General features: G+C 42.1%; 1 protein-coding gene across 2 annotated transcripts in view; it reads left to right on the plus strand.

The window, feature by feature from the left end:
• Nucleotides 1–25,551, plus strand: part of uhrf2 (ubiquitin like with PHD and ring finger domains 2) — a 130,265-nt gene that overhangs the window by 71,373 nt on the left and 33,341 nt on the right. For both annotated transcript variants that reach the window (XM_080188493.1, XM_080188492.1), the window contains one exon: nucleotides 9,080–9,298. In XM_080188493.1, coding sequence (XP_080044619.1) covers nucleotides 9,080–9,298 — 219 coding nt within the window. The remainder of the gene's footprint in view (nucleotides 1–9,079; nucleotides 9,299–25,551) is intronic.

Consider the following 25,551-nt stretch of genomic DNA (forward strand, 5'->3'; position numbering starts at 1 on the left):
GATCTGTTCCTGAGTTATTGTTTTCCATTCTTAGAGAAAAATCTTATCCCATTCTTCTTTGTTGTTTTATAATGGTTACCTTGATTACTCATGGTCCCTGAAGGTTATGTTCAATTCACACTGAATGCAACAGTATCAACCTCACAGTATGTGTTTGGACAAAATCTGTCTGCTACCGATTCATATTTGGAAGTATCAAGTAACCTTCCTGAACCACATTGAAGGGATTCATTGTTATATATCAAAAACTATGCTCCAGCTGTATGTATCAATTACTCGTGTGGAAAACCAGTCAAGAACTGGTCTGTATGAATGCACAAATTTGTGTGAACTCTGGTGCATAGTAGGTATTGTGCCAAGTGCTTGTGACCTATTAATTAAAAATAAATTCTGGTGTGATGGATGTCTGACCTGTACAAGTTCATACTGTGCTTGATCCTTCAAATCAAGATCTCAAAAACTCTAGAAAAGGGGAATTTCTATCTGAATGCTGAGGTGTTCACACCTTGTGCACCTGCTTACCTGAGCCCAGAGGACTTAGGCACAAGTGGCCAAAACTTTGGTCAATTCCAAATGTGTATGTATATTGGTACTGCTGGAGAACAATAAGCTTTAACCATGCAGCTTAAACAATCATTAAACAATTCCCAGTGAGATTGGCATTCTCTTGACCATTACCGGTTCAAATTATTTGAAGCCCAATGGAAAGAATTCCAGTCCCAATGACAGGTCTGCCCCTCCCAGATCACATCACCCAGTTGAGGACTGTGTGGGTTAACAGTACCATGGACTAATGCAGCTCTTTTGGGTCCAATTCCAATAACAGAATATTACTATAACATTGCAAAATTAGGAAGTGCTGAAAACAATTAGGAGATCAGGCAGCATCTATGGAGAGAGAAACATTGTGAGTGTTTCGGGTCTGTGAACGTCAACTGTTCTGTAAGAAAGTTGCAGACTTGAAATGTTAATACTGGGCTGGATTAATGGAGGGGGTGGATGCGTATTGCTCACTCTCATCGCCACCCAATAACCCTACAACCCCCACCCTGACTGAAAGTCAGTTAGAAACTAATCGAGCCCAAAATGTCCGGCACAAAGTGGTGACATGCTGCGGCAGTGATAACAAGTAAAGTGTGCAACTTAAACCTCTGAGAGCTACTGGCCAATTAGCCAACTGTTCATACAGTCCTGGCAATGCCAGAACTTAGTAGTTGCCCAGACTAACAGCAGGCCCTGGATGAAGACCCCAAGGGATCCCAGACTTGGGTAAGTAAGGAAAGGGAGCTTGGGAGCCTCCCTGGGGAAGGAGATGGGAGTGTTTTTCCAAAACTCTCCCATCTCCCTCTTGGTGGAGAGGGAAGAAAGAGGGCGACTGTATTTGGGGCGCGGTGCTCTCAGTGCACAAAGGGCACCCCCACCACCCCGACTGATGATATTAACACCTCTCTTCCTGCTCTCCTAAAAGATTTTTTGAAAGAATAGGCTGCCCCTTCTCACCTGCCTGCCTATGCCAATTGAGTGATGGCGTGGGCAGTGTAATATTGGGGCCAAAACCAGCACACTTGACCTGTAATTATTTATTTGCACTTGACTGGTATGCTGTCGATTTTGACACCTGCCCAGTGCCCCCATATTATGGGGAACAGCCTGAAATTTGTGAAGAGTTAGTGGGCTTGCCGCCTCTTGTATTTTTTATTCCACCCACCAAAAACATGGCAGGGAAGGGCGGGGTGTGTAGAATCCAGCTCTCTGTGCTCCCCACAGATGCTGCCTGTCCAGCTGAGGGTTTCCAGTATTTTCTGTTTTTGCTTCACATTTCCAGCATCTGCAGTACTTCGCTTTAAGGTTGATTTCCCCCTTTGAAGTGATTGGATACAATAGGCTGATGATCTGTCTCCCTACCCAAAATGCCTTTTATTTTCAGCCATTTGTGTTCTTGTTCCGGGATGCCACATGTGATGTATGGTAAGCATGCTTAGTGGTTCTTGAACAAAAAAAGAGACCTTTTATTTGTCCCATGTGCTGAAGGCTCAAACAATATGTTGGAATTTTGCTCTCATTGAAGAAAGACTACATAATGTTCTTCCTCCTGGTTGCTCTTGAGGGAGTGCAGCAAAGGTTTACCGAGCTGATTCCAGGGACGGTGGGACTGATGTATGAGGAGAGATTTACTAGGTTAGGATTGTTTTTGCTGGAGTTCAGACAAATGAGGGGGGAATCTCATAGAGACTTATAAAATTCTAACAGGACTAGACAGGCTAGATGTAGAGAGGATGTTTCCATTGGTGGGGATGTCCAGAATCAGGGGTCAGAATTTGAGGATGCAGGGTAGGCCATTTAGGACGGAGATGAGGAGACATTTCTTTACCCAAAGAGTGATGAGCCTGTGGAATTCATTACCTCAGGAAGTAGTTGATGCCAAAACATTGAATATATTCAAGAGGCGGCTGAATATAGCACATGGGGTGATTGGGATCAAAGCTTATGGAGAGAAAACAAAATTAGGTTGTTGAGTCGGATGATCAGCTGTGATCGTAATGAATATTGGAGCAAGCTCACAGAGCCAAATGGCCTCCTCTTGCTCCTATGTTCTATGTTTCTGTGTAATACTGTCCTGAAGAATTGTGCGCAGGCAGAAGTTGGCAGTCGTCAGATTTCCAGCCAGCAGTATAAGTTTGTATTAGGTGGATAACCTAATCACATCTTTTAGAATCGTCTCTTAAATTATGAAAGCCATTCTATCAACCTTGAGGCTACCCACCATTATATTGTTCCGATTAGCCTAATTGAAAATGGTGGGTAGCATCCTTGTTTCTTCTTTTTCAAAGACCTGGGTGATTTATTCAATTGCATGGCCCTGTTAAATCTTCTTTGCATGACCATGCACACATAGTAATTTAAAGGAGCTTACTTGTATGTGGCCTGAGTGGGGACTTAAAGGCTATTTTGTGGCTTGAAAGCTTAGTGAGGACATTGATGGGTATTATTCACTGGATCTCCAGGTGAGTCCAACAGCAATTTTCTCATCCGGGGAATTTTCTCATCCGGCAGCCAAGGAAGTTGTAGCGGTTGGGGGTGGGGGTGGACAATACAAAGATCTGTTGACATCGGGAAGGATTTTCCGGTTTTGGGGTGACTTGGCAGAAAATCCCACCCAATATGTGTAGTGCGCACAGTACTTCCATAGAGATCTGGGACAGGCACCAGCTCCTTTCATTACAATGCCATCAAATGCAACATTGATGAAGACATTGAATAAAATGGATGACCTTGTAATTTACCTCTTTCCTTCGGAGAGAGAGCAAGGTTCAATGACTTCAACATACCCAGTCACAGATTTTAGAACAAAGCTGTGTATCCATGGTAAAATCTGAAACTAGATTGTGAACTGCCAAAGCTTCCATCCTCTCCATTTATGAAGGTTCTCTAAAATCAATGAAATAATGCAATTGGATTTGCTCTGAAAGATGCAGAGATCCAAAATCTTGCCTAAAATTGTTTTGCACATTTTCATAAGGGAGAAATCAGTTTGGTTTTCCCAATTGCTTTGTAGGCCTTCAAAGCATTCAGCATAATTGCTAAAGTAACTTAAAGCATCGTCTTGAAAGACCCTGATATCAGCAAGAAACTACAGTAATTTTCCGGCTTAACTGGGCAACCGCTATTTTAATCAAAATCATAACCACACTGTTAAATTATTAAGGGATAGTGCCTCAAATAGAATCCTATTAATTGACTTCAATATGGTGACAGCCAGCTGAGTTGTTCTTCTAGACCATTGGCACTCCCCATCTCTCAAATGGACAGACAGTTAAGAATTTGGTACGAGTTCACTTAATTCCCATCGAACTGTGAATATATGATTTGATTTATTATTGTCACATGCCTACAGTGAAAAGTATTATTTCTTGCACGCAAAGCAGACAAAACATACCATACGTAGAGAAGGAAAGGAGAGAGGGCAGAATGTAGTGTTGATAGGGTGTGGGGAAAGATCAACTTAATATGAGGTAGCTCCATTCAGAAGTCCTGATGGCAGCCAGGAAGAAGCTGTTTTTGAGTCGATTGGTTAAGTGACCTCGGACTTTTGTAGCAATTTCCTGATGGAAGAAAGTGGAAGAGAGAATGTTTGGGGTGCGTGGGATCCTGAATTATGCTGACTGCTTTGCCGAAGCAGTGTGAAGTGTAGACATTGTCTGCATATCATCTGCCTTCAGCTAGACAGATGAGATGAGCCATTTTTCCACGTATCTGTACAACTGGCTTGAAAATAAGAAGCAGCTCATTGAAGTGTTTCAATTCCAGCTATTAACGCAGGTACATTTTCACACTGTTTAATTCAGATACACGTTTTACTCCATTATGAACTCAAATGGTTCTTGCAAATCTGAAATATAGTGCAACCTACTTGTTGGAATGCAAGGGTGGCCCCTGACTTGTGCTCATAAGCTAACCCCCTCATCTCTGGTATCAACCTGGTGAACCTTCTCTGTACTCCCGCCAAGGCCAATATATCCTTTCGCAAACGAGGGGACCAAAATTGCACACAGTACTCTAGTTGTGGCCCCCTTCTGTACAGACCTGATGGACCGAATGGCCCCCTTCTGTACAGGTGGGATTCTACGATTCTATGTCTTTGAAAAGTGCATAAATGGAGTTGAGGTGCAGATTGATGTTGATTAAAGTAAATATCAGATTAGGTTTCAGTTGCAGCAAGGCCTCCCTGCTTTTATATTCCATCCCCCTCACGATGAAGGCCAACATTCCATTTGCCTTCTTGATCACCTGCTGCACCTGCAGACTGAGTTTTTGCGATTCATGCATAAGGACCCCCAGGTCCCTCTGCACAGTAGCATGTGTGAGGTATTAATATTACTTGGGTAATAAGCTGCTAAATGGGGTAGAGAGGCAAAAGGATCAGGGAATGTAAATACAAAAATCACTAGAAGTAGAATTGAAGATTAGTAATGCTCTGTAAAAAACGAAGAACAAGCCTATTGCTCCAGAACGATTGGATTGGTTTGAGAGAATTAAGAAATTGTGCTCAACCTGTGCTGAACATTGCTTATACCGCATTGGAATACTGCGCACAATTCTGGTCACCATGTTACAAAATAGAATCCCTACAGTGCAGAAGGAGGCCATTCGGCCTATCAAGTCTGTACCAACCACAATCCCATGCAGGCCCTATCCCCACAACCCCACACATTTACCTTGCTAATCCCCCTGATGCTAGGGTCAATTTAGCTTGGCCAGTCAACCTAACCCACACATCTTTGGCCTGTAGGAGGAAACTGGAGCAGCTGGAGGAAACCCACACAGACATGGGGAGAACATGCAAACTCCACACAGTGACCAGCGGCCGGAATTGAACCTGAATCCCTGGCGCTGTGAGGCAGTGCCAACCACTGTGCCACCGTGCCGCCCCCTTATAAAGAGGACATCAATGTATTGCACCAGATACAACAAAGGTTCACAATCACGGAAACAGAAATGCGAGATTGCATGTAGGAGAGGCATCTCTTTAATTTCAAGATGGAGTAGAGCATTCATTTCCTGAAGCCTAATCTGATATTTAATCAACATCAACCTGCACCCCAACTCCATTTATGCACTTTTCAAAGACATAGAATCATAGAATCCCACCTGTACAGAAGGGGGCCATTCGGTCCATCAGGTTTGTATCAACCACAGTCCTATCCAGGCCCTATCACTGTAATGCCACATATTTACCCGTCAAATCCCCCTGACACTAGGGTCAATTTAGCATGGCCAATCAACCTGACCTGCACGTCATTGGACTCTGGGAGGAAACTGGAGCACCCAGAGGAAACCCATGCAGACACGGGGAAAAGGTGCAAACTCCACACAGACAGTGACCAATGCCGGAACTGAACCTGGGTCCCTGGTGCTGTGAGGTAGCAGTGCTAACCACTGTGCCTATTCCATCTCTCTTGATAATCTCAACTAAGAAAAGTCTCAGAAGCTTCAGTCTTTATAATTTCACGTAGCCCAGCATCCACAATCTTTTGTGGAGGTGAGTTCCAAATTTCCAAAGTGCTTTGTGTGGGGAAAATTGCATCCTAATTTCACTGCTAGATGACAAAGCTCTGATTTTTAGTCTGTACCATCTTGTGTTGGATATACCCATGTGAACAAATTGTTTCTCTGCTTTCAATCTTAACAAATCTCTTAATCACTTTCATACCTCAGTTAGATCACCTCTCAAACTTCTAAACTTGAGCGATTAAAGCCACATTTTTGCAGCCTTTCCTCAGAATTTAACTAATTTAACTTTCATTCGGGTGAATCTAGCACTGTGACTGGTCAAGACCATTGTACACTTCCCTGAGATTCAGTTACCAGATTGCGTTACTCCAGATGGTGTCTGATCCAGGATCTAAACATCACTTCCATATTTTTAAATTCCACACCTCTTGAGAAAATGATCTAAAATCCCTTAGCCTTTGTCGTTGCCTTTTGTACCTGTGCACGATCTCTTGGAGATTTGTGTGCACTGACACCTAAACCCATTTGCTTCCCTCTGCGCTCCCCCCAACCCCATCTAGCTCTTACTTTCTCATTCAGAAAATAGTGTGATTCATCTTTCTCAGTTACAGAGTGGTTAGCAGTCTTACCCAAATTGAAACCCATTTGCTGTACTTTCACCCAGTCACTTAGCGTTTCTTTGCTCTTTTATAATTTCCTGCTCCCTTTACAACTTACTGTGCTGCCTGAATTAGTGCCAGCTGCAAACTAGAAGGTGCAAATCTCAATTCCATCACCAAGTTAGTCAAGAAGTTGTAGATGTGGCCGGGGAACACCCTAGTAATCAGAGACTTTATCCTTAATCTGTCTTTTTTAACCAAGCACCAACATCAAGAGGTTTCTTCCAATTTCATTTGCGTTCATTTTTACTGAAAACCTACTGTAAAGAATGTAAATGAAAGTGTTCTGGAAATCAGTAGAGATAACATCCATACCCATCATGTTAACAAGCTAAAATAAGTTCAGCTAAGTTACTGAGACTTGACAACCCCCAGCCCAAACATCACAAAGGCTTGCTGCCGCTCTGGAGTTGTTTGCTTGGAGCTGGTGTATTTGGTCACTGCCTTTGTCCTCTCCAACATTGCATGCTTGGCAAATTCCCCCAACGATAGCAGGCATACAGTGGTCTCTATCCCCTGGGTACTGATGATGCTGCGCTTGTTGTAATGGGCCAGGTGGGAAGCCACACCTGCAATACACTTGAAGATGTTGGTGATGAATGAGTTCATGATGCTCATGGCCTTGGAGAAGATGCCAGCATTGGGGTGAACCTGTAGATGACATAACTCTCTATCCTGGACTTACTCATCTTCTTGCCACACTTCGTTGGCATCTTTCTCTGAGCTTTCTTGAGAACTGGGACTTTCCTGTCATCGGGTATGGTCAGCACCAACCGCTGTCTCTCTGATCTGTTGCTCAGCCTCTGACAAGAGGATCCAGTAACTTTCCCACAGTTGACATTAAACTGAAAAGCCTGTAGTTGTCCAATTCAAAAGCACAATTTCTGATTCTTAGATAGTTTTGGAAAACTATGATGAATACATCTGCAATTTATTTATCTATTTGTCTTGGAGATTTGTCTATTTTAAAATGAAGACCCTTTATTTTAGCCTCCCATCCATTGACTCTGCCTGCACTTCCCACTGCCTCGGCAAAGATGCCAGCATAATTAAGGACCCTGTGCACCCCGGACATTCTCTCTTCCGCCTTCTTCCATTGGGAAAAAGATAGAAAAGTCTGAGGCCACGTACCCCCTGACTCAAGAACAGCTTCTTCCCTGTGGCCATCAGATTTTTGAATGGATCTACTTTGCATTAAGTTGATTTTTCTCTTTACTATAGCTATGACTAATACTACATTCTGTACTCCTTCATTTCCTTCTCTATGAATGGCATGCTTTGTCTGCATAGCATGCAGGAAACAATACTTTTCACTGCATGCTTAATGCATGTGACAATGAATCAAATCAAATTATTTTTTGTATTGCAATTTTCAAAATAAGTACCAAGTGCACTCAGTTTGCACTAAAAATACCATAGCAATTTGTTTCTGCTGTGCATTAATACTTGTATGTTAACAAGTGTGGCAGTTTGAGGGAAAGATGGTTTTGTCACATGGTACATAATAAATACGGGAAAACTTGGAAATACCCCGCAGGTCAGGCAACATCATGGGGAGAAACAGAGTTAGTATTTCAGGTCTGTGACCTTTCAGCAAATTAAGTGAACCTTGTTGCATTAGTTGTTGATGAACATAGTATTCTAAGAAATGCCTTCTTGGTCCTTGGGAGATTTCTGTCAAATGAGGTTTGAAAATCAGAGTGCTTTATTTTGTCTTGTGGTTGGTAATTGATTGAAAGAAAATGGTTGTAATGGATTGTGTGTTAAAAGAGAAGCTTTGTATGAAAACATTGATAACAAGATGTTGAAAATTTCCCATTTGTAGCCACATCATCACCATTGAAAATTCTCCAGAATGAGTGTGGCCTCACCAAAGTCCAGGAAGGTAAATTGATTGGGACGTCATCTGTTAACCTGAGGACCTGTGTCCTTTGAAACTGTAAATAATGGTTGTAGCAATCACAGTCCCAAGATCATCTTAAGCTGGTCAACATCTTTGTTCCGTTTGGTCCAAGATTAATGCAGTGTTCTAGGCTGTTGTGTGTGGTTTTGAGTTTGGTATTACAATGGAATCTTTCAGTTGGTGTATGTAACTCTGGAGCACTTTGCAGGTTAGAGTGACTGCATACAGACATTTACCCATTATCATTGTGGCTAATTCACTGTATGGGATATTCTACTTTCTGGTTAAGTTCCCTGTAAATTCAAGATGTAATATTGATTGAATGATTAGAGAAGCTACATAACATAAGTAACATCAGGGAAATTGTGGATGAATCGTGTGTTTGGCTTGTTGAGTTTACACATTTGTGTTTTAAGGAAAAAAAATCCTTTTTTTATTGTTTACTGTTAATCTGGAAATTTGAGTTCTGTGGTTAACATTTTGCTTTTTGTTCCCTGTTTTCCAGTTATCCAGAGAATGGTATAGTGGGAATGTGTGCAGAAAATGTTCGGCCACGAGCTAGGACAGTTTTGAAGTGGGATCAGCTTCAAATAGGACAATCCGTGATGGTAAATTACAACTTAGAGATACCAGAGGAACGTGGTTTCTGGTTTGATGCAGAAGTTACCGCACTGAAGGAGACATCAAGGACAAATAAAGAAATCTTTGTTAAAATTCTTTTGGGGTAAGCATTCATTGGCACGCAATGCGGAATGTTTACATTTGCTGTGAATGTGGATTATAAAACACTGGTGTCTTCATACACTATGCTGCATTATAACGGAGGATACCGTGTCTGTGAGTATGACAAAGCTTTTATATCAAAAAGAGTAAGGCCAACACAGTGAAGGATCTCTGCTTTCATTCTTTGATGCACTACTGTTGGCATGTATCTAAAAGACAAACTGCGCATTTTGAGGAAGGAAAAATGTTTCGCCCTTAGCCTGGCAAGATTGTTTCTGTACAAGAAGTAATTGTTTAGACAATGCCTAAGTGTTAGGGATATTAACAGATCAACCATCTTTGATGGACAGATGATCAACCCAGCTTGCCGACAGTATAGTGTAAGATTGGTTGCATCTGACTTAAGGCTGTACCGGCATATGTACTGCAGGATCAACTAATTACCTGTTCGTTTGCAGATTTCGTCCGAATTGAAACATGGGTAATATATGTCTGCTGCTTTACAGAGCTCAATTATGGCACCAAATTCATAAAAGAATCTCCAATTGTTTGGTTGGATTGTAACATTGTCTTGTAACATTCTAACTCTGGAGTGAATTGTAACCTGGCATGTCTTTGCTTGTTTTATAGCATTTACATCCAGAGTCATACACTGAAACCAGTACTGTAGTTTTGTCCACCGACTGAATATATTTCTTTTCTAATTTTTAGAAGTATTTTGTGACATTTGTCTTTTCTAATTTTTAGAAGTATTTTGTGACGTTTGTGGGAAGGCGCCCAGAAAAAATTCACACAACTTGGTGGCCAAAACTCTTTGTTTCTACCCAGGGTTTGACTTTTGCTGAGATCAGTACAGCAGATGCCTTCTGACTATTAACAACATAAAACACAATGCTGAAGATGCTGGGAATCTGAATTAAAAACAGAAAATGCTGGCTATACACAGCAAGTCAGGCACTGTCTGTGGAGAGGAGTTAACATTTCAGGTCAATGGCCACTCGATGGCTTTGCTATCACTGAATCACCCACTACTAACATCCTAGGGAGTTTACCATTGACCGGAAATTGAACTGGACCACCCATATCAATACTGTGGTTACAAGAGCAGAGCAGAGGCTGGGAATTTTGCAAAGTGCATCGAACACCATGAGAAGATTTTAACTAGATAGGGTGGGGGAGTTTCAGGCGTGGGCGTGTGGTTAAATTACTGAAAAATCCTGACAGGTTGGAAACCCTAAAGGATCTTGTCCACATCGGGCATCAAGGCAAGAGGAAAACCCTTGTGGGGATGACAGGCCACTCGTTTAAATATTAAAATAATAAATTAGTTCAGTTATGAACCCTGAATTGTGGCTTTAATGGCAAGTGAACAGGTTTTTAAAGTTTCAAGTTGATTTATTAGTGCCACAAGTAGGCTTACATTAACACCGCAATGAAGTTACTGTGAAAATCCCCCAGTCGCCACACTCCGGCACCTGTTCAGATAAGCTGCCCAAATTCCAAAAGGATACTTGAAACAGCTGCCAGAACGTAGAACAGAAACTAGAAGCAGGAATAGGCCATTCGGCCCTTCGAGCCTGCTCCGCCATTCATTTTTATCACAACTGATCATCGGATTCAGTATTCTAATTCCCCCGTTCACCCTTGATCCCTGTAGCCCCTGGAGCTATATCTAATTTCTTCTTGAAATCAGACAGCATTTTGGCCTCAACTACTTTCTTTGGTAGTGAATTCCACACGTTCACCACAGTTTTACAATTTGTGTATTATGAGGAGGGTTTCTCAAAATCAGGAAGTAACTTCTCAGACCAATTGTGATGATTTTATATTCAAGCAAAAGATTTATTTAAATTAGAAAACTACACTTAAACACAAAAACACCTTGACACAGTTAACAAAACTTCTAAACCTTTCCAAAGAGATCTTGGCTTAATCTAAGCTCAAGAGTAAATTTTCACTTACCCTCTAATGGCAACAGTCCTTATTGATTTTCTAATCTATAAAATTCCAGTGACTTCATCACATAATGCCCTGCTGCTCTTTGGGAGATTCCTAAGGGTTACAACAAACTGGTTATTCAGCTGGCTCTGTCCATACTCTGGGTGCAATTTTCCCAGAATTATTAGATCAAGTGAAAAAAATTATGTGAAACCTGCCAGCTAGCTAGGAAAGGTGGGGCCTAAACACTGCTGTGAGGGTCCAGTCATCATCTCCATCCTGTTTGAGGAGCTGCCTCTCTCCATTGGCAGTGGGACCTCTTGACCCTAATGCAGGCAATCCCAACATAAGAAGAATTCCACCCCCCCCCCCCAACCATCAACAGAGCCCACCTTCGGTACAGCCTGGCCTTTTTCCACATTGCTTGAAAGCCAAACTTCGTGGTCATATGGTTTTTGTTTTGAAAATCAGTTGTGAATTGTCATGTCGGCATGATGTGTCGCCAGGTTGGTGGGAACATACAGTGAAGGTGGAGGTAGCAGCAGTAAGCCCTCTAATTCTTCAGTGAGGCCTTTGAGAACGCCCCTCATGGCAGACTGGTACAGAAGGTGAAGTCGCATGGGATCAGAGGTGAGCTGGCAAGATGGATGCAAAACAGGCTCAGTCATAGAAGACAGAGGGTAGCAGTGGAAGGGTGTGTTTCTGAATAGAGGGCTGTGACTAGTGGCATTCCTCATGGATTAATGCTGGGACCTTTGCTGTTTGTAATATATATAAACGATTTGGAGGAAAATATAACTGGTTTGATTCGTAAGTTTGCGGACAATATAAAGGTTGGTGGAATTGTAGATAGCAGTGAGGACCGTCAGAGAATACAGCAGGATATAGATCGGTTGGAGACTTGGGCGAAGAGATGGTGGATAGAGTTTAATCCGGACAATTGTGAGGTAATGCATTTTGGAAGGTCTAATACAGATGGGAAATATACAGTAAATGGTAGAACTCTTAAGAGTATTGAAAGGCGGAGGGATCTGGGTGTTCAGGTAAACAGGTCACTGAGAGTGGCAACACAGATGGAGAAGGTAGTCAAGAAGGCTACTGGGGCATTGAGTTTAGAAATTTGCAAGTCGTGTTGCAGCTTTGTAGAACCTTAGTTAGGCCGCACTTGGAATATAGTGTTCAATTCTGGTCACCAAACTACCAGAAGGATTGGAGGCTTTGGAGAGGGTAGAGAAAAGATTTACCAGGATGTTGCCTGATATGGAGGACATTAACTATGAGGAGAAGTCGGAGAAACTTGATTCGTTGTCATTGGAATGATGGAGGTTGAGAGGCGACCTGATAGAAGTCTATAAGATTATGGGAGTATGAACAGAGCGGATAGTCAGAAGCTTTTTCCGAGGGTGGAAAAGTCAATTTCCAGGGGTCATAGGTTTAAGGTGCACGGGGTAAGGTTTAGAGGAAATTTATGAGGCAAGTTTCTTTTACACAGAGGGTGGTGGGTGCCTGGAACTTGCTGCCAGGGGAGGTAGTGGAAGCAAGTACGATAGTAAGCTTTAAGGGGCATCTTGACAAGTACATGAATAGGATGGGAATAGAGGGATACGATCCCTGGAAGGGTAGGGGGTTTTAGTTCAATTGGGCAGCGTGGTCAGTGGAGCCTTCGAGGGCTGAAGTGCCTGTTCCTGTGATGTAATTTTCTTTGTTGTTTGTTCTAATCACAGTTGCATTTATGATAATGATTCTGCATCAAAATCTTATATTTTCAGCCTTCAGCATCAAGAGACATTCGTGTCTTTTCTGTTTAATTGTCAAGCAGCCAATTTTTCTCAATGGTGGTCGCTGAACTGAGTTGATTCTATAGTTGTAAAATTCTGCTGTGTTTGTTTTAGTTTAAAAACAATCAAATTATTCTACTGGAGATAAAATGGAGTACACAAAAATGCTTTTTGACAAAAGGCTCAATCTTGCTCTATGTTTTAAAATATTTTGAATGTCAACTTTATTTTGCCCCACAGTGGTATTAAAAATATTCTGCAAGCGCCTTTGTGAATAGTTTCCATTCCGCATCAATGTTCCATATTAGCGGATGTTCATCTAAAGTTTGAAGTTTATTTATTAGTGTCATAAGTAGGCTGACATTAACACTGCTGGAAGAAATGGCAGAATTTGGGTTGCATGCAATTATGGCTGTGTGCTTAGAGAAAATGGACAAATCAAATGGATCACTGTTCGAGCAGTGCCGAAAGTGCTGGGTGACTTGGATTTTAAGTGAATTGAGGTTTTCCTTTGCCACAAATTTGTATCAAGTTGCCCTTTAAATCAGTAACAGTTGGCTGAAATGGACATGTTCCTTTTGTTGACCTCAGATCTGTTTGGTGTTTTTTTTTCTCTTTTGTCACCATAGCAACTGCCAATTTGATTAGCCTACTGAAGTGGAAAGGCGATGGTGTTTTGCCAAGTTGAATGGAAACTCGAAATAGAGTAAGGAAGGAAGAGGGTGGAGGCCCTGAAGCTTGTACATGCCTGTGGGGTTAAATGTACACTGGATTTTAACGTTACCTGTTTTAAATCCATCCAAACCTAAACTATATACATTTTAGGTTACACATTCTAGCTTGTGTATGTTCTCCCTCTTGCTCTCACTGTCCTGGAATTAAGGATGTGGCGAGAAAACAAAGATGATGCATCCTGAGATCATTTAATTGGTATGTCAAACTTAAATGTTGTTAGCCAGTCTTTAAAACTGTCTTTCCTCATGAGTAGGCACAGGCTTTTGTTCAAAGTGATACTGCTTCACATTTCTGGACATGTAAAGTTTATTTATTAGTCACAAGTAGGCTTACATTAACACTGCAATGAAGTTACTGTGAAACTCCCTAAGTCACCACAGACCGGCACCTGTTTGGGTACACTGAGGGAGAATTTAGCACTGCCAAAGCACCTAACCCGCACATCTTTGGACAGTGGGGGGTAAACCAGAGCACCTGAAAGAAACCCACGCAGACACGGGGAGAATGTGGAAACTCCACACAGCCAGGAAGCCAAGCCAGGAATCGAACCCAGGTTTCTGGTATTGTGAGGCAGCAGTGCTAACCACTGTGCCACCAAAGCATTGAACATTCAAAATTTTAAGTATTATTCCCTTTTCTCTCTTTCAACCTAATGTAAGAACTTTCTAATAGTGTCAAAAAACAAAAACAGATTTATTTTCCACATCAAAAAAAGCATACATTTTTTTGTAAGTAAGTACACTTACTTACAAAAAAGTGTACTTGTAAGTACACTTAGCATATCCAAATGCACTGAACTATGACTTATTTTTAATGTTTCCCATTAATGACTCAACATGTTTTGGTGACATACTGCATTTTGCTTATGTTTTGAGATGTATATTTTGCAGTGTTTTAGTCCAGATAGCTAAGAAATGTCCACCATTGCAGATTAACTTGCTCTGTTCCCTACCCACTTTTGTAACTAAAATGCCTGTTCTCTTTTCATAAACATTGGACAACTTGGATTGATTTTGGAGAAGTTTCCATGTCAGTAATTGTGAAAGTTGTAATTTTTAAATTTATTTTACGGTTCCATCATTCATGCCGCAGCATGGAGTGGCAGAGCAAGTGCTTTCACACCATGATATAATACGCAACTTCTTTTTATGAAGTGTGGTTAACTGTTCCTTAATGGGTGTTGAAGCTTCATTCGACTAAGGCAGTTAAGTACCAAAGTCATAACTTGGCTGTGACTCAGTACCGGCATCCACTTTCCCCTGGGTAGACTGTGCCCACTTCATCCATCATCACTTGCTTAAACTAAGTGGGAGGCCACTTGATTATTTCAAGCATTCGCTCTCGATTTGCACTTCATTTGATTTTAAAGATGTGAAACATAATTTCATTTTTTAAATTGAAAGGTAGAACAAAGTGAGAGATAATATAATGGACCACATAAAACATTGATTATAAAACACATAAAAGGCTGGAAATAACCCAGCAGCATCTGTGCAGAGAGAGAAAGAGCTAACATTCCAGGTTTGTGACCTTCCTGAAACATTGGCCGGAATTTTACCGACACGCCCACCCCAATTCCGGGGGTGGGTGAGGCTCGGAGAACGACATTCTCTGTTGGCCTCGGGTGGGATTATTTGAACTTGGGGCGGAAATGCTCGTAAATTTCCACCCATTAGCTCTGTCTTCCGCTACATGGGTGTTGCCTAAAAAGCTGTTTCTTTCCCCAGCATTTTCTGTTTTTATTTCAGATTTCCAGCATCTGCAATGTTGTGCTTTTTGGTAAACATTCATCATAAAAGCATCGTAAGTGTTAGAAACACCTAGCAGGTCTGGCAGCATCTGTGGAGAGGGAAACAAGAGTTCACTTTTCAAGTCCGTGTGACTTTTCTTTAGAACCCTGTGACATTTTTTGTTCCTATATCTTGCTCTTAGTTAACTTTATATATCAAGTTGGCTATTATTTATGTAAGGTGATTGAATCTGTTGGTGTGCACTCAGTTAGAATTAATTTCAAATTGTCAGTAAATTGTGTTTGTTGTTGCGCTGAAAAGTTCCGTATAAAGTTAATTTGCATATGGGAATGAAAGCAGATGCAACAGTAGCTCAGTTACTTTGTTCCTAGTCAGACACTGATACAGAATCACAAAATGCTACAGTGCAGTAAGGCCCTTCAGCCCATTGAGTCCGCACTGGCGCATGAAAGGCCCTGACCTGCCCATCTAATCCCAATTGCCAGCACTTGGCCCATAGCCTTGAATGCTATGGCGTGCCAAGTACTGAAGAAACTGAAAATCTTGGAAACCGAGTTGCATATTTAAAAGTTATTGCAGTTCCTTTATAGTGGTGATCCAGAAACAAAATGCCATTATTTGTGTCTACCTTTGTCAATGTAATGAACTTGTGAAGTCTTCCTGCCTGTTTAAAAAAATTCTAAGAATTTCTATAATGTAATCAGAAAAGGATGTCAAAGAGGCTTGTCACTGAGTTCTGTTTCGTGAGGACACAATCTAACTGTGTTTGCTGTGCTAAAGGGGAAGTTGTAAAATATTGATTTGCGATGATTTTCTGATTTGGATCAGTATCAGCAGCCTTTCAAAAATATATCCTATTCATAAATGGGTAGGTGACATGTTGTGGATGGGTGATTCACTTGTCTGCGAATGAATATCAGTTGAATATGAGGAGAATGTGACCAGTATGTTGTGAGAAATTGAGGGAGCTATATGAGCTTCATTTTGGTGACCAGAGGGGCATAGGGTGAAAATTACTGTCCATTCCTGAGGTGTGTTTTGTGGTAGTGGGGCAATTAATTGTGTAGGAAGGTGGTAGGCACAAACCCCGCTGCTTTTCCACCTCTGTTCCAATTAAGTTGGGGGTGAGAAGGTTCACAGACAGCTTTTCCACCCCGCTGCCATTCAAAGCCCATAATCAGAGAACTTACGCCCACTTTCTGTCCCATCATCACTGGTATTCAGCCAGCAGCAGACAGGGAACTCGTCATGCGAAAATTCAGGAAAATAAACCCTGTCAGGACGCTTGGGGCCTTCTGTATAGGACCCCTGATCAGTGCCTGATCAAGGGGCCCAGCATCAGAAATGGGGGGAACGGGCATGCTGAGACCCCTTATGCTCTTGCTATACCGGCGCCCTTCCACTGTGACCCCCTCCATCCCCCCATCACCCACCTGTGGCATGAGTCTGCAGGCAGCACCACCACCTCCCCAGTGGCACTGCTAAGCAATATACAGCTGCTGGCACCATTGGCTGGCAATACTGAGGGAATTTTCATCCCTGGGAGGCCTTCCCAAAAGTAGGTGACCCGGGGCTCTTGCTGGTTCACTAACTGGCGGGCAAGTCCTTTGCTGCCTCCATTAAATATCACCCTATAGTCTGATGTCATTCATGTGCTGCAGTAGAACCATAGAATCCTTACATTGCAGAAGGAGGTCATTCGGCCCATCGAGTCTGCACAAAGAGCATCTTATCCAGCTGTATCCCCCCCCCGGGTCATCTGCATGTTTACCATGATTAATCCACATAACCTACACATCTTTGGACAGTGATCCATGATCCATCTACAGATGTTGCCACAGTATTGTCTTTCCCAATACTCATTGCATGATGTGATAAGTTTTGTATCCAAGTTCACAGTTGTTCAACTTTCCCTAAATCCTTGCGCTTGAGAATAAAGTCACTGAATGGTGTGCTTTAGATGGTTTTGATAAGATCTTACGGCTGATGGTGTAAACTCCTGTTTTAGCAGTGTCGCTGATAATTGTTTCATACTGTCGTGTCTGAAGGTGCTTCACCTGATACAGTCATTGCGACACTTGGGTTCACAAAAATGAGTCTGGCACAGGCCTACTTTTGTTTCTGCACACTGCAAGCAGGCAGGGAATATTTCTTCAAACAAGGCTCTTGCATCTAAATGCTGTAAACAAATAAATAAGTGGCTTTGGTAATTATCGAGTGGAGTGTTTATCCTGTTCAGTGTTCTTTACAACAACAGAATAGAATCCAGAGACCCAGAGTAATGCTCTGGGGACCCGGGTTCGAATCCCGCCATGGCAGATGGTGAAATCTGAATTCAGTAAAAAATGTGGAATTAAAAGTCAAATGATGACCATAAAAAAGCCATTGTCGATTGTCATAAAAACCCATCTGGTTCACTAATATCTGCTGTCCTAACTCAGGCTGGCCTACACATGACTTCAGACCCAAAGTATTGTTGTTGACTGTCAAATGCCCACTGAAATGGAGGGCAGTTAGGGATGGGCAATAAATGCTGGGCCCACCCAGTGATGCCCGCATCCCATAAAATTAATAAATGAAAAGAACTAGGGAACAGTTTTGCTGGACTGTGTGTAGTTAACTCTCTGGCATGACACCATTCATATTTACCCTGCTAACACCCTGACACTGAAGGACAACTTAACATGTCCAATCAACCTAACGCGCACATCTTTGGAATGTGGGAGGAAACCGGACCAAGCCCCCACACACGTGGAGAATGTGCAAGCTCTTCACTGTCAACCGGGGCTAGAATTGAACCTGGGACCCTGGCATTGTGAGGCAGGCGTGCTAACCACTGTGCCACCATGCCACCCAGGGTTGACTAATTATCCAGATTTTCTTTGCCGTTAGAAAGTACTCAGCAGGTTATTATGAAGGTGGTTGCCATGATTGGTAAACATATTTGGTGCTTCAGAGGAAGGATTTTAAGCTGCTGATGCGTGTTAGCCAACAGTTACAATGTTTTGTCCAAGGGTGTTTTAAAGTTTATTAGTGTCACAAGTAGGCTTACAATAATGCTGCTATGAAAATCCTCTGGCTGCCACACTCGGATGCCTGTTCGGGTACACTGAGGGAGAACTTAGCATGGCTAATGTATCTAACCAGCATGTCTTTCAGACGGTGGGGAGAAACCGGAGCACCCGGCGGTAACCCATGCAGACAAGGGGAAAGAACGTGCAGAATCTGCACAGCCAGTCACCCAAGCCCGGGATCAACTCAGGTCCCTGGCACTGTGAGGCAGCAATGTTAACCACTGTGCCACCATGCCACTCTTGAAGTAGCCAGAATATCAGTTATGGACTCCGAAATACTGTTGGTTGAATGACCGTGTTACAAACCTCACTGTGCTCCGTGTGATGACCTGTTATAGGGTTCTTGGTGGTTTACGTTTGTTATGTAGTGAACAATATTAATCTTCCTCAGGGCTATCACCATGACAACTGAAGAATAAAATAAACGCTGATCTAGAATACATTTTCTACTGGCAGGATTTTGTTAAATAAAGGGTATATGCTGTCAATCAGTTTTCATAAATTGCATGTCGGTGCTAATTATTTATGTTGAAACCTACTTCAATGCATTACATAAAGTATGAACCTCACCATAACTACCATTAAGGTGAATGGTACATTTTATTGAAGGAAAACTCCCAAGAAGGCAATCAAAGTTTTTCTCTAATCCACGGATATCCCAAATGGAAGACCTTTCATTATATAGTTTCCTGAATAGAAAGCTTTCCCCCTCAAAATTAGTTTCCTGCTTCCAATAGGACATTGTGATTTTATGTATTGTTATTTAATTCAGTCTGACAAAATTGGAATATGTACTTACGCATTTGGCAGAAGACGCTGCCCTCTTCTCATAGTCTGAAGCAGGTTTATCTACAACACGCAACACAAGGGTACATAAACAAGTGTCAAGCGATCGCAGTTACACAGGGCTATGTCACAGCCAATCTTACACAAGTACAGTTAAGGCGCAGTTGGCTCAATAACTTATCTGCTTGGTGGTTTTCCTGATGCCGTGGATGGAAGGGGTGTGGGAATGAACTGTTGGCCTGATCTTCCTAGCCTAATTGTTGGAACACACTTCTGTGCTACCAATGGCTCTGACCTATATTAGTTACTGACCCACAGAATTGGCTGTAATGAGATGAGGATACATTCTGGTTTGGTTCCTGGTTCGCGAAGCAGTCTTAGCTGGAGTGCACCACAATCTGTCTCTGTTTCGTTGGGATAGGATTCATGTATTTCATTGCTATCCGTGATGCCTATTGGAAGTGTGCATGTGTTGGACGTTGGTTGAGACAGCTTGAGCTTGATTGAAATACTCATTAAGTGAAACATCATATCCTTCTAGATTGCATTAGTGAGCCACGCCAGCTCATCAATCAACAACCGTGTTCTGGAGCACTGAGGATCAGCCGGGTTTAGGTATTATATTGGCATGTCTGTCACACACTGCTGACTTGGCTCTGAATTTCAGTAGATAATTAAGTCGTCTTTCAGTTGTAAAACCCAAGCAGCCTGCTCCTCCTTACTCACTGTGCACCCTCCCTCTGCCCACAGGAGGATAGTATAAGTAGCTGACAGCTGTCAAATGTGGGTTTGAAGTTTAGCCCTTGCTGGATAATGGCAAGTACCTTGAGCTCCTAATGAGTAGAGTTGTGAACAGCGCAGCTGATGATGAGTTTGTATAGATCGATTCCCATGATCATCCTGGCCACTGCATGGACATATATCACAAACCATTAAATTCCATCATTTGAGGTGTAGAGATGCAGCAACTGCATCTCTGGAACCTAGTCACGAAGGTAATAAGCAATTGTTGGGCTATCCACCCTCCAGATACAAAAGATATGGGATGGCACAGTGGCACAATGGTTAGCATTATTGCCTCACAGCGCCTGGGACCTGGGTTCAATTCCAACCTTGGGTCACTGTCTGTGTGGAGTTTGCACATTCTCCCCTTGTCTGCATGGGTTTCCTCCAGGTGTTCCTGTTTCCTCCCACATTCCAAAAATGTGCGGGTTAGGTTGATTGGCCATGCTAAATTGGCCCTTAGTGTCAAGGTGTTAGCAGGGTAAATAAGTGAAGTTTTGGGACTAGGGCCCGGGTGGGATTGTGTTGGTGCAGATTCCTGCACTGTAGGGATTCTATGATACAAATCAGAGGTCACGAACCAACTGACTCAAGAACAACTTCTCCTCTGCTGTCATCAGACTTCTGAATGGACCTAGCTCGCATTAAGTTGATTTTCTCTACGCCCTGGCTATGACTAACACTACATTCTGCACTCTCTCCTTTCTCAGTGAATGGTATGCTTTGTATAGCATGCAAGAAACCATACTTTTCACTGTATGCTAATACATGTGAGAATAAATCAAACCAAAAAGATAAAACCTTTGACTTAGATCATTGTTTCCTTATCACCCACATGATAATGTAACTGAATTGAGACAGCCATCTTGACCTAATCATCCAATATCACATATTCGGGCATACTATCTGCTTCATCTGAGCTCAATGAGAAACACTAGCAATTTGATGACTTCCCTGCTTTTGATGCCACAAAACCACCTCACAATTTGGTCTTGAATTCAGCACATGAGCCAGAACAAGTCTTTTTGTTGCACGCTTAGGAGTTCTGCACCATGCATGGAAACTATTTGGGTGCATGTCTTGTTAATATCAAATTTAACTTACTTTGGGGTTTTACACCATTTGGAGAAAGATGAAAGTGCATAGTCCCAGGGTGGGATTTTCCGACCGCGCTTGCCCCAAGACCAGAAAATCCCACCCAAGGTCAGTGGACCTTTGCGTGGTCAGTGTCCCACCTGCTGCAATTGCCGTGGTGGGTGGGACGGGAAAATTCTGGCCTTAGAGTTAGTATGCCAGTGCAGCAAGTAATCAGCATAGCTAATAGAATGTGCTGCTTATTGCAAGGGGAATTGAAATATAAGAATAGGGAGGGTATACTTCAGTTATCCAGGGCATTGGTGAAATTGCATCTGGTGTACAGTTTACAGAACTTATTTAAGGAAAGATGTAATTGCATTGAAAGCAGTTCAGAGAACATTTACCAGATTAATACCTGGAATGGGTGGATTGTCTTATGAGTAAAAACTGGTCAGGCTAAACTTGTATCCACTGAAATTTGGAAGAGTAAGAGGCAATTTGATTGAAACATAAGGTGGAGATGCTGGCATTGGAGTGGTGTGGGCACAGTAAGAAGCCTTATAACACCAGGTTAAAGGTCAGCCTTTGAGTCAGTTTGAAGAATGGTCACCGCTTTCTATTGCCGTTTTCACTTCCTGGGCATATGATGATTTTAAAGCTTTATATGTTACTTAAAATATTTTAGCAGTGCTTCCCCGGATTTCATAAGTTTTATAACTGCTCGTTTGTCTTGAGGAGAAAAGAATTAACATAATTACTAGATTCTGTGAAAAGATTCTGCTTATGCCGAATATTTCTCTTGACATTACTACTCTCATTGCAGCCTGGTGGCACAGTGGTTAGCACTGCTGCTTCACAGCGCCAGGGACCTGGGTTGGATTCCTGGCTTGGGTCATTGTCTGTGCGGAGTCTGCACATTCTCCCTGTGTTTGCATGGGTTTCCTCCGGGTGCTCCGGTTTCCTCCCACAATGTGAAAGATGTGCTAGTTAGGTGCATTGGCCATGCTAAATTCTCTCTCAGTGTACCTGGACAGGTGCTGGAGTGTGATGACTCGGGGATTTTCATTAACTTAATTGCAGTGTTAACGTAAGCCTATTTGTGACACTAATAAATAAACTTCAACTTTGCAAAAACTTTAAGCTTTAAAAATGTATCTGTATTAACATCTGTTATCTTCCAGCTTGTTCTGACATAGCCAAAATGTATTTGAAGTGCAACCATAACTTTAAAATCTCCTGATTTTCCTGCTGGTGACCTCATATTCAGTTAACTGTTTTCCTTTACACTTTTTTGTTCCATCATTATTACACATCTCCAAGTTTATTTCTATTCTAATAACAGTATGGATTCTAAATATAGCATACAATTGTGTTAAACAAAGGCTTCTGATTTCCTGGGTTTTTAAATAATTCTGATTCAAGTTACTGAACGAAAGAAGATAAAGATACAAGTTTTACAAGTTGAAAAGAGGCATGTGTAATCAGGAAAATGTTGATCAAATCCTCAAAACAACTTTCAAAACATATACAAAGCTTCAAATAAACGTTGACAGCATTCTTCCCAATGCATAAAGCTAAATTAAGGACAGGAATGGACCTCTTAATCCCTTGAGCCAGTTCTGTCATTTTGTTAGATCACAACTGAAAAATTAGCTGGTAGTTAGAATCCTACAGTGCAGAAGGAGGCCATTCGGCCCATCAAGTCTGCACTGACCACAATCCCACTCAGGACCCATCCTCATAACCCCATGCATTTACCCTAGCTAATCCCCCTGACACCAAGGGGCAGTTTAACATAGCCAGTTCTCCTAATCTGCACATCTTTGGACTGTGGGAGGAAACTGGAGCATCGGGAGGAAACCATACAAACAAGGGGAGAATGTACAAACTCCACATAAACCGTGACCCAAGTCAGGGATCGAACCCAGGTCCCTGGCGCAGTGAGACAGGAGCATTAACCATTGTGCCACCCCAATGCAAAATAAATTGTCATGGGCCTACCATTCTACTGACCAGTGTTATTCCTATCATAAAGACAATGATCTAGTGTTTAGTGAAACCTATGCTGAAAACAAAGCCTTTTCTTGCAACTTTTGGCAGGTGCAGCTTAGTGACTAATCGGTCCTGACCAATGAATTCTGATACTTTCAAGCTAGTTGCGTAGGTTGTAAACAGATATCAAGTGAACAGAGTAGTACAGTTTGTTGGCACATTGTTCTTTTGTATCTGACACTTTAGTTTGACTGATGGGCTGAAAGTTAGTAAGGGACTTGACGTGAAATAGAAAAGGGATAAGGAGCACAGAAGTATGCACAAACCTGTGCATACCTGGGACTTAACCAGAAATTTGACTGATGGGAAGTAGAAACTATTTACCCTGGTTTAATCAACGTCGTCCTCTGAGGTTGTAGTTAACACACGTAAGAGCACATTGACAATTTTGTTAAAAGTAGCACACTGGGCTAATTTTTTCCCATTGTTAGGGAAGAGGAAAGGAAGGTGTATTCTACAGTACTGGCCCTCCCTAACACTGATACTGTTTCATCCTCATGAACACAAATATTCAAAAGTGAACAAATGTATAATAAAAATAAAACTGCAAACATAAGAACATAAGAAATAGGAGCAGGAGTAGGCCATCCAGCCCTTCGAGCCTGCCCCGCCATTCAATAAGATCATGGCTGATCTGTCGCTGCTCAGTTCCACTTTCCCGCCCTCTCCCCATAACCCTTAATCCCGTCTCTTATCAAAAACCCATCAACCCGCGTCTTAAAAATATTTAGCGAGGCAGCCTCCACCACTTCAATGGGTAGAGAATTCCAGAGATTCACCACCCTTTGAGTGAAGAAGTTCCTCCTCAACTTCGTTCTAAACTGCCCTCCTTTTATCTTGAGGCTGTGCCCCCTAGTCCTACTGTCTTTTTTGAGCGGGAAGAGTCTCTCCACCTCTATCCTATCCATCCCATTCATCATCTTATAAGTCTCAATGAGATCTCCCCTCATTCTTCTAAACTCTAACGAGCACAAGCCCAGTTTATTCAGCCTCTCCTCATAGCTCAACCCCCTCAACTCCGGTATCAGCCTAGTAAACCTCCTCTGCACTCCCTCCAAGGCCAAAATATCTTTGCGCAGGTGCGGTGCCCAAAACTGCACACAGTACTCCAGCTGCGGCCTCACCAATGCCCTATACAGCTGCAGCAAGACCTCCCTACTTTTATATTCAATCCAAATGTGTATCTCCTCAGGAAGTATTTTTCTTTAGCTTAACAACTTGCTTGACAACTCTGGTGAATGCAAGGCTGCGTCAGCATGAACACACGTCTTACCATTAAAATTAGTTATACAATTAAACAGCTTTTATAGCATTACTTGTAGAGATGAAGAGATGAATGAAAAGTACAAGTGACAAGATAATCTTGGATGAACTATTTCACTCTGTAACCATTCAACATGTGGTTAAAATTGATATTAGTGTGTTTTGTGTCGAAACTGGTATCAGGAAGCGAATTACATGATGACGTAATATTATAATCAATGTGTTAAAGTGTCCTATTATTTGTGTGAAATTCCATGTTCCAGTACTATGTGCAATTATAGCAGCAAACTCTTTAAAGAAAAAATAATTTTAATTTCAACCTTCACACTCATTTCTGTGGGAGAGGAAAATACCCAAAGACACTGCCCCTTTAAGAAATTGGGGGGGTGGTGGCATAGTGGTTTTGTCACTCGAATAGTAATCCAGAGTCCGAGGGAAATGTTCTGGGGACCTGGGTAAAAATCCCACCACAGCAAATGGTGAAATTTTAGTTCAATAATAAAAATCTAGAATTAAAAGTCCAATGCTGACCATGAAACCATTGTTGATTGTTGGAAAAACCCCATCTGGTTCACTAATGCCCTTTAGGGAAGGAAATCTGCCACTCTTTCCTGTTCTAATTTACATGAGACTCAACCATAGCAATGTGATTAACTTTCAAATGGTCTAGCCAGCCAACTAGTTCAAGGGAAATTAGGGATGGGCAATTGCTGGCCCAGCCAGCGATGCCCACACTCCCTGAACATTTTTTTTTAAAGTCCACTATATGAGGATGTCCTCCCCTCACTCTCACCCCACCTTTGCCCTTTTGTATATAAAGAAATCTTCTGGACCTCTCCAGTTGTTCTGTTGCTCTAAACCTCTGTTATAATTATAGTCTACCTCATAAGAAGGTGTGTAATCTCTCGTTATCTTTTATGGCAAAAAACATTACAGTTCAGAACTATTTCCCACTACCCAGGCCGGCAAGAGTGTGGTTGTTTTGGAGGCTTCTTTATCGCTACAACAATAAAAGGA

The sequence above is a fragment of the Carcharhinus amblyrhynchos genome, chromosome 5 (assembly GCF_965287045.1).
Source record: "Carcharhinus amblyrhynchos chromosome 5, sCarAmb.v2.hapA, whole genome shotgun sequence".
In the NCBI taxonomy this organism is placed as follows: domain Eukaryota; kingdom Metazoa; phylum Chordata; class Chondrichthyes; order Carcharhiniformes; family Carcharhinidae; genus Carcharhinus; species Carcharhinus amblyrhynchos.